At 36.3% G+C, this 10,768-nt stretch overlaps 1 protein-coding gene across 1 annotated transcript; it reads right to left on the bottom strand.

The window, feature by feature from the left end:
• Positions 1-2,620: 2,620 nt before the first annotated feature.
• Positions 2,621-5,531, bottom strand: LOC104119518 (protein BEARSKIN2-like). The gene is made up of 3 exons (XM_009631039.4): positions 5,190-5,531; positions 4,245-4,513; positions 2,621-3,225 (listed from the first exon to the last, which is right to left on the bottom strand). Exons 1-3 carry the CDS (start codon positions 5,347-5,349, stop codon positions 2,695-2,697), a joined length of 960 nt encoding a protein of 319 aa, XP_009629334.1. The 5' UTR covers positions 5,350-5,531; the 3' UTR covers positions 2,621-2,694.
• Between the last annotated feature and the right edge of the window lie 5,237 nt (positions 5,532-10,768).

Raw genomic sequence — 10,768 nt, 5'->3', positions numbered from 1 at the left:
TCTGACAGTAGCAACCAGGGCAGGTGCATGCCTGGATAGATCACTGAACTAGATTGTATACTCCGATACTGTCATAGCGCCATAGCGCAACTGCTCAAACTCTGCGCGCCATGCATCTCTGAGACTCTGAGGAACATACTCCCTCAAGAACATATCTGAAAACTAAGTCCAAATGAGTGAAGCTGCCTCAACCGGACTATCCAACTCATATGCTCGCCACCACTAGTAGGCCGCTCCCCTAAGCTGGAATGCCGTAAAAGAAACCCCACTAGTCTCGGTAATACCCATAGTACGGAGGATACAGTGGCACTCCTCAAGAAAACCCTGGAATCCTCTGACGCCAAGCCACTAAAAGTTGGAGGGTGGTACTTTTTGTACCTATCGAGCCTAAGCTTCTCCCCCTCCGAAACTGCTGCCCTCACCTCGGGCCGAACTGGGACAACTGGCTGCAATGGTATAACCTCTGGGGCATGGTCAACCTAGGCCTGTGGCTCTGGGGTACGAGCGTCGGGAGTCTATGCTCCTCCCCCGGCCTGAGATGTGGCAGGAGCAAGTGGAATCAACCCTGCCTGAGCTAGAGTGCCAAACATGCTCAAAAACTAGGCAAGAGTCTCCTGAAGTGCAGGGGTAGTAACAGGCGTCTGAGGTGCATGTTCTCCAATTGGAGCTACTTGTGGTTCCTCTGTAGCAACTCGTGCAGGTGCTCTGGCTGCACCACGTGGATGTCCTCGGCCTCTACCCCGGCCCCGGCCTCTTGCGGCTCCAACAGGTGGTGCGGGTATCTGATCATCGGATCCAGTTGTGCGTGTCCTCACCATATCTGAGAGAATAGAAAGACAATAGTTTAGAATTTCTAGGTCAACAATGCGCACGATAAGGAATCAAAGAAGTGAATATTTTCCTAACAGTTCCATAGCCTCCTGAAGATAAGTATAGATGTCTCCGTACCGATCTGCGAGACTCTACTAAACCTGCTTGTGACTCATAACACCTATGAACCTAGGGCTCTGATACCAACTTGTCACGACCCCAAATTCCCTCTGTAGGATGTCGTGATGGCACCTAGTCTCCAAAACTAGGTAAGCCTATCAATTATGCGGCATAACGAAATCTAAAACTGAAACTCAAATCTCAACATATGAAATAATTAAAACTGCAATTCAAAATAGTTACAACTCCCAAAACCCGGTAGGAATAAGTCACAAGCTTGTAAGAGAAATTCTAAGTGTCTCTAAACATTAGAGTCTAATGAAGATAAGCAAAACAACATAATAAAGATAGAGGGGGACTCCGAGGTCTGCGGACATTGGCAGATGTACCTTGAAGTCTCCGCGTACAGACTAGCTCACTGATACCTGGTCTAGTAGGAAGTACCTGGATCTGCACAAAAAGATGTGCAGAAGTGTAGTATAAGTAAATTGTTACATTAGCGTTTGAGGAAGCAACATATTTTATTTTAAGGAGTTTGTAAATTGTTGAATACATTTTATTTTATTCTTGTATTTTATTTTAACGAGTTTGTAATGAGATATTATCTCAATATAGTACTAGTTCTTAATTATGTGATCATGGCTGAGAATTTTTGTTGTTACCTTCCATGTTTTATTATGTTATTTCCATTTAGTAAATGATAAATTCTTGAATTAATGGGAAATTAGGTAAATTCTACTTATAAATAGTACCACTACGGATTTTGACGTCATCAAAGTTCATCATAAATTGACCACATTTAGTGACAAAAATATTACGTGTCCGAGAGTTATCTTTTTACGGATTCGTATTTTTTGATAATTTTAATTAATATTGTAAAAAAATAATTTTTAGCGACAAACATGATAGTTTTCAACTACAAATTGTAAATTATTTTTGTAAAAGCAAAGTTGTCACTAATTTATATATTTGGGGACGAAATATTTTTTGTACATAAAAGATAGTGTTTAGTAATGAAATAATGTTAATTTAACTACGAAATACATATAACTTTAAAGACAATTGACTTCGTCACTAATTAAACTAAATATTTAGTGACAAGTTAGTTTCGTCGGCATTGATAGTCTTTTTAGTGACAAAAATACGCTATTAGCGACAAATAATTTATACTTTTTTTGACGAACAAATTCGTCACAAATACTAGGCATTTGGGAACGGAAAAAAAATTCGTCACTAATATAACTTGATTTAGCGGCGAACCACAATAGTGTCTTTGTATACTTTTAGTGACAGTGTTTTCGGGACGAAAGATTGATAAATTATTTTGTCACAAAAGATTTTGTGTGACGAAATATGACTTTTAAGTGATAAAATAATTTGTCATTGATAATCAAATTTGTTGTAGATAATCTTATCTTCTTGTCTTTTGATTTTATTGCTGTTGTACCCGGAAGCCCCGCTCCCGGAACTATTATTTCTGCTATTTCGTCTCCATCTCAAGGCTAATTAGTATTGCATATCTATATTATTCATCATTTATTTCAGGATCAAATCAATTCACTTGTCTAAACCACGTATAAATTCAACTGTACCGTTTTACGGGTACAATATGGTACATCAACAAGTAATTAATTAAGTGTGCTGTTTCTTCAATATCTATACATAGTTTAGAGCTAATTAACGCAACTAATTGTATAGTAACTCTAGTAATCCATTTAGGAATAATACAAACAATTATGTATACATATATAGTCGTTTAATTAATTACTTTCCATAACTCCAAAAGTCCATCTCTCCACGCAGCGGAAGGTGATTGATTTGATTCATAGAAGAAGAAGAAGCAACATTTGCATCCTCAACAAGCCGATCATTAATCATTCCCCACTGATCATTATTCATATTCTGATGAGAACTAGCTACCTCCAAACCGGACTCACAAGGTGCAGACTGCTGAGAAGTAGGAAGAGGTCCAGATGAGAAGTCCTGAGGATGATGATATCCCAATGACATGAAGTTTTGTGCTAATTGAATATTATTATTGTGTGAATTATACTCATGTGGAAAAGTAGCAGCAACTGCAGTAGGAATATGGGAATAGTTTAAGCCATGGTCATGGCCGTGTTGTTGGTGTTGTAGTAGATATGGGCTATCTTTGTGTGTGAAGTTGGTTCGAGGTTGGTGGATTGAGGTGTTGTTTAGTAGATCTGATGAGGCTGCGCTACCTTCATTATTATTTCCAATTACTTTGAATAGGTTCTTCTTCTTGAATACCCTGCAAATCACCCATCCATCCTCCTGCACATTTACAATAGTACTACTAACAATTTAGAAGAACTTCTGATGCTTTCTTATAATCATGATATTTAAAAGATAATTACTTCATTTTAATACGGTAAGAACCTAGAATAAATTGTAAGTAATAACCGGCTACTGTAAGAACTCAAATTATACTGATGGTGTAACAAAAATGTTTACATATAGGTCGTTTGATAGGGTTTATAAGAGTAATATTGCATATGATAGTATTAGTAATGCTGGAATTATTTTTTATCGACTGTTTGATTTGGTACATTTTGCATAATACTTTTTGAAGAAAATAATTGTTTATAAAATACCCTCCACATTTTTATGGAAAGGATTTGAAAAAGGCTTTGAAATGACAGTTCTATCTTTTATATGCTTATACATAAAATCATGGTATTATTAATGTTATGGTTTAATTTGCTACATATAAAAATAGTACTGAATATAGTGTATAATTAATACATGTATTAGTAAGATTGAAAAACGTCGACCACTAAGTGTATATAACTTTAATATTGTAATGATCCTAGTATATTGTTTCATTTAGTAGCCTCTTGCGTCGTTCAAGAATTCCGCTGAGTCATAATTATGGATAACAAATTCCTAAGCAAGCAAGATGGAAATTTTCTTGACAGTCTCTGATTTTGTGGTAAAAAGTCGATCGTCAAGATAGTCACTAATTAATTGAATTGTTATTAGTATCGTTTAATTACTTTGACTTTCATGCACATGATTGCATGCATGTATGCCACATGCATGCTTATTTTAGTCGCCTTATAAATTATTCTTTCTAAGAAAACTTTTCTTTTATTTGTAATCCCTTGAATTAGAGAAGGAACTAGGATTTCGAGTTTAAAGATTTTTTTATTAAGTTTTAAATAAATTATTCATACATAATATGTGAATTTTTTAACACGATTACAGGGACTACTATTGAATTCACCGAACCCATAATCAGAACTGTAACGCCGCCGGGTTTGGGAAGAAAGGGAGATGAAGCAATCACTTACACTTGAATTTTCGTCGGAATCTTCAAGCCTATACTCATGCATGATCCAATCAGTCTTTTGGCCATGTGGAGCTCTTCCTCGGTAAAACACTAGGGTTTTCCTCATACCAATCTTCTTCAATGTGTTTCTTATGCATTTGTCCCTGCCTGTTGCCTTCCAAAATCCAGCATTTGTTGCTCGGTTTGTTCTTGAACCTGTGGGATACTTCCTATCCTTGTGGCTGAAAAAGTACCATTCATTCTGCGGTGTTGATCCAATCTTGCACCTCTCTGTACAAAACGCTGTATGAAAATCTTACTTACAATAATATAAGATTTGCTTAAACTTAATTTCCCCTTATTACGTACATCAGCACAATAATAACTAAGAAATCTTGAATTGTTACTAGCACAACTACATAAACGCGCCCAAGTAGGAGTAGTATATATAAGAGTGATCTCTCCGATCCTTGAATTAATATGTCCTTATTAACAACAGGCTACAGAAGGAATATGCTGGTTAATAGACTTATATATAATGTGATGTTGGTAGTTAATTTTTTCTTAGTAAAATAAATTTTAGACTTTTCAGCGAGTGTAAAAAGATATTTTGTGTGTGGTTTGCGAGTTATTGCACAATGAGTATATTACCCAGTGCGCACCCGAAGGGTAGCGGCTTCGAGTTTCTTGGCAATTCTCCAAAAAAAAAAAAATTAAATTCATGTTATTCTTACTGATCAAAAACAAATAATTAAAAACGCATATGTTCATCCAAAAGTTTGAGCGGTTAATTAGAGAAATCACTCTTCTAATAACTGAATTATACTATGTCTCAATGGACAAAAAATATACTAGCTATGTCTTAACACAAGCGAAATATGTTTCTCGTTGATAACCAAAGTAGTAAAATCTGTTGAGAGTAGCTTCCCTAAATAGTAAATACTAACACTATATACACGTTACGTACCTTGCAATTCCCAGGGCTCAATCTTATTCAAGTCGACTTCTCTGATAACCTCCATGTCAAATTTCTGAAATGAAAGTTTCTTCTTCAAGTAGTAATGAAGAAGCTCTTCGTCTGTTGGATGAAACCTAAACCCCGGCGGAACACCACCTGATGAAGCCATATGCGAAACTCTACTCCGATCCTTAATTGCGGCCACAGTTGACTCCAAGAAATTAAACGAATTTAATGATCTTTTAATTTGCACTCTCTCGCTGTAGCTTTCTTTCTTTAATTTGATTGAAATGGGGCTCTTATATATATATATATATCCTCTTGTCTCAACTGTCAACGAGGTATTGTAAGGAGAGAAAGTTGACGGCCGATGACGCCGCCGGCGCTAACTCTTAAAGCTAAAGTAAATTGCAAGTTACAATAGCACGTACTGGGACTCAAAATATTTAAGATGGTTCATCCCTATTCCTGTAACCCCACCCCCACCACCCACCTCTATGCGCACGCGCATATGAGAGGTTGAATTATGGACACATTAATTTACCAGTTCAAATTATATATTATGTATCTGTTGAAGCATATAACTTAGCTTGTTTTATTTTCAAAATTACAAATTCCATATTTACACTACTAGAAATCCGGTAAAAACTGATCAACTTTAGTCGGTAATGGCCAATAACTGTCCAAAACGCGACCATTTACGTGTGGACGGTATTTTAGAGGTCGGAAAGGAATACCGACCAAAGTTGATCGAAAATTACCGACCAACCTTGGTCGGTATACTCTACACCACCATCTGACACTTTAATAGGATTACCGACCTAAATTGGTCGGAATATTATTTTATTAATTTAACGTAACCGACCAAGCTTGGTCGGTGTATTAAATTTATTAATTTTTTGTACCGACCAACGTTGGTCGGTATTGAAAGATATTTTTTTAAAATTATTAAAATTTAAAAAAATCGACCAACTTTGGTCGGAAAACTGGACTGGGTAGGCAGAAAACCGACCAAAGTTGGTCGGTAATGTTGAATTTTGGGAATTCATTGTACATTAACCAACCAAAATTGGTCGGTAAACTGCAATTTAATTTTTTTTTTTAGTAACTCACTAAGGTTGGTCGGTTTTCTGGGTTTAATTTTAGCAGAAAATGCCTGATTTGGTAGCTACACCACCTGCCAAATCAAAATAACATACCAATACCCCCAATTTAACTCTAACAGCCACCAAATCACCAGAAATCCAACCAAAAACCCAACAACTACGACAATAACAACCAAACATCCAATTAATACTTTAAAACTAACAAATTAAAGTTCAATTGAACATAAAAATCCAAAACCAAGTGAAAAATAATTACAACAAAGTTCAAAATTGTTCAATCTAATTCAAAACTAGTTCTATTAGTCTAGTTCAAAGTATTTAAAAATATTGATCAAGGGGTGTTTTGTATAACATCATCAACACCGTCTGATGAACTTTCATCTACAAGATGGTATAGAGAACGGTCTTGTGAAGAACAGGAAAAACGATCACGGGGAGAACGGAAGGAACGATCACGTGGAGGTCGAGCCTCTGGCGATGACTCACGAGACCGGGGCAAAGGAAAAGCTTCAGTAGATAGGAGAGTTCTGATATGAGCTTGCATACCAAGGAATTGAGCATCTCTAAGCCTTTCTCTTTCCTTGGACGCTTCTAGCTCGGCTGTAAGCTTTGTCACTGTCTCCCGCATAGCCGAGAGGCTCTCCCTATTAAGTTCCTCGCCTTGTGAGGAAGTCCCTATTCCTTGCATTCCACACCTATAGCGATGAAATTTTTTCGTAGGAAGCCCGTATACCTTTCCATTTTGGACCTCCAACAGCTTCCAACCATATTCTTTCAGCATCCTCGTCCGAAGGTTGGCTTGGCTCGCCCGATTCACCAAATGGATGACTACGATTGAATTCCTCCATGTTACTTCGGTAGTGACCCTACATTATTTTAAATTAAATTAGTATTTAAAAATTCTTATAAAAGTAAATTATAATACTTAAAGAAAATTGAAAAGCTTACATATGCAGTCTCTGCCCGGTCCTCGACCCACCTATCTCCATCCCTCTCCTTCTTCTTTTTAACAATATATGTCTCCTTGAATAGCTCATCATGACTCATTGGACGCCCATACTTTTTTTCCTGAAAATAAATTAATTTAGTTAATAAATAGAATTGATATTGTCACGACTCGAAATTCCCATCTTCGGGACCGTGATGACGCCTAGCATTTCACTTGCTAGACAAGCCAACGTTAGAATAATATAATTCATTTTAAAATAATTTTTAAATTTATTAATAACAAAAACACAATTTGCGGAAGTAAAGTCTGAAATGTAGTGAATAATCCATAAAAATAACGAAGTCTAAATACCATCCCAGAATTGGTGTCACAAGTGCACGAGCTTCTAGAATAATACAAATAAAGGTCTAAATAAAATAAAGCAGTTTGGAAGCAAACACACAACTAAAGTAAAGTAGACAGGGACTTTAGAACTGCGGACGCCGTGCAGTTATACCTCAAGTCTCCTCTGAGTAGCTGAAATCCGAGCAAGTCTATGGTACACCGCTGGGACCAACTCCGAAATCTGCACAAGAAGTGCAGAGTGTAGTATCAGTACAACCGACCCCATGTACTGGTAAGTGCTGAGCCTAACCTCAACGAAGTAGTGACGAGGCTAAGGCAGGTCACTTACATTAACCTGCACGCAATATTAGTAACAACAATAAATAATAAAAATAAATCGGTTAACTCATTTATAATAATTGAAGCCAACTCAGCAGTCATAACCCATTATTATTTCAACCAATTTTCGTTGCAGCGTATAAACCGCTCCCACAATATATTCATTTTCAATCCTCTCATATATTTATTTGTAATCTACTATATATAGACTTTTAAATAAGTCTGTTGCGGCGTGCAATCCGATCCTCCAATATTGACTTTTAAATAAGTCTATTACGGCGTGCAATCCGATCCCCCAATATTGACTTTTTAAATAAGTCTATTGCGGCGTGCATATATATATATATTAACTTGCACACACACACATATATATACACACACACACACACACATATTAACTTGCACGCAATATTAGTAACAACAATAAATAATAAAAATAAATCGGTTAACTCATTTATAATAATTGAAGCCAACTCAGCAGTCATAACCCATTATTATTTTAACCAATTTTCGTTGCAGCGTATAAACCGCTCCCACAATATATTCATTTTCAATCCTCTCATATATTTATTTGTAATCAACTATATATAGAATTTTAAATAAGTCTGTTGCGGCGTGCAATCCGATCCTCCAATATTGACTTTTAAATAAGTCTATTACGGCGTGCAATCCGATCCCCCAATATTGACTTTTTAAATAAGTCTATTGCGGCGTGCATATATATATATATTAACTTGCACACACACACACACACACATTAACTTGCACCCAATATATATATATATATATATATATATATATATATATATATATATATATATATATATATATATATATATATATATATATATATATATATATTATTTTCATTTCCGTTGCGGCGTGCAATCCGATCCTCCAATAATCATTTCAATCAATTCTGTTGCGGCGTGCAACCCGCTCCTCAAATATATCTATTTATCAATTCTTATAAAAGAAATTGCCCCAATAAATGCAACAATTAATATAAAATCTTTAAGACAACAAGCACACAATAATTATAATTTAATTATGAAACAAACAATGACAAATAGCAATTTATTATGGAAATCATAGAGAAAATAGGCAGTTTAATATTTAATATGCTAAATGTCAAGTAACAGTTAAGACACATAAATCAAATAATATGTAATAATTATTGCAGGAATTTAAGAATTAATATTTGACAAAGAATAGGAGAGAAATAATTATTATAACAATTAATTCGTATCTTAGAATAATTTATGATTTTCAAATAATTATGCAAATAATTTATTTGACGACGTATAGACACTCGTCACCTCGCCTATACGTCGTTCTCATGCATTTCACATAACAAATAAATTAAGGTTCTATTCTCTCGAGTTAAGGTTAACCACGACACTTGCCTTGCTTTGCAAATTCAATTACTCGACCAGAGCTTTTCCTTTTAAATTTGTCTCCAAAAGCTTCAAATCTATTCACAAACAATTCGATATACTCAATACGAATCATAGGAATTAATTCCATATGAATTTACTTATTTTTCGAATAAAAATCCAAAATTTATTTAAATATTCGACAATGGGATCCATGTCTCAAATCCCGAAAAAACTTGCGAAATCTGAACACCCGTTCCGCTGTGAGTCCAATCATATAAAAATTATCAAATTCCGATGTCAAATGGACCTTTAAATCTTAAATTTTTGTTTTTGGTAGATTTTATAAAAATCTGATTTTTCTTCCATAAATTCACGGATTCATGATGTAAATGAGTATGGAATCATGAAATATAATCAATATAGGATAAGGAACACTTACCCCAATGTTTTCCAGTGAAAATCGCCCAAGAATCGCCTTACCCGAGCTCAAAAATTGGAAATGGTTGAAAATGGATCGAAATCCCATTTCCAGAACTTAAGTTCTGTTTGTCCAAATTTTACCTTATGTGATCGCGTACAATGCTTCGCGATCGCGAAGCACATTTTTTTTTTGGCTGCCCAGATTTTCTTAATCGCGATCGCGATGCACAAGCAGACTGCCCACACATTTTCCCTACGCGAACGCGGAAACACTCACACGATCGCGGACCATTGCCCCTCAAACCAACGCGAACGTGTTCAGACCCACGCGGTTGCGTAGAGCAATTTCCTCCCCCATCTACTGCTCAATCCTTCTACGCGAACGCGACCTCAGTCACGCGTTCGCGAAGCATAGCCTCATTCACGTACGTGATCGCGTCCCTTCCTCTGCGATCGCATAGAAAAAAATATCCCTGCCCAAAATAAGCTTACGCGATCGCAGATGGACCTATGCGATCGCGTATAAGGAAACCAGAAGAAGGCAGCAGCAGATATTAGCAATCTCACCAAGGCAGAAAATGATCCGTTAACCACCCGAAATCACTCCGAGCCCTCGGGGCTCCAAACAAAATATGCACCGAAGTCCTAAAACATCATATGAACTTGCTCGCACGATCAAATCGCCAAAATAATACCTAGAACTACGAATCAGACACCAAATCAAAGGAAATTTTCAAGAAAACTTTAAAACTTATATTTTCACAACTGGACGTCCGAATCACGTCAAATCAACTCCGTTTCTCGCCAAATTCGGCAGACAAGTCATAAATATTATAGTGGACCTATACCGGGCTCCGGAACCAAAATACGGACCTGGTGTCAATAAATCCAACATCAGTAACTTCTTAAAAATCATTAAGCTTTTAGACTTTTAATTTTTAATCAAAATTCCATATCTCGGGCTACGGACCTCGGAATTCAATTTCGGGAATACGCCCAAGTCCCAAATCATGATGCGGACCTATCGGAACTGTCAAAACACTAATCCGAGTCCGTTTGCTCAAAATATTG

This window comes from Nicotiana tomentosiformis, chromosome 6 (assembly GCF_000390325.3).
Source record: "Nicotiana tomentosiformis chromosome 6, ASM39032v3, whole genome shotgun sequence".
Lineage (NCBI taxonomy): Eukaryota > Viridiplantae > Streptophyta > Magnoliopsida > Solanales > Solanaceae > Nicotiana > Nicotiana tomentosiformis.
This window is presented reverse-complemented; position numbering and strand designations above follow the sequence as displayed.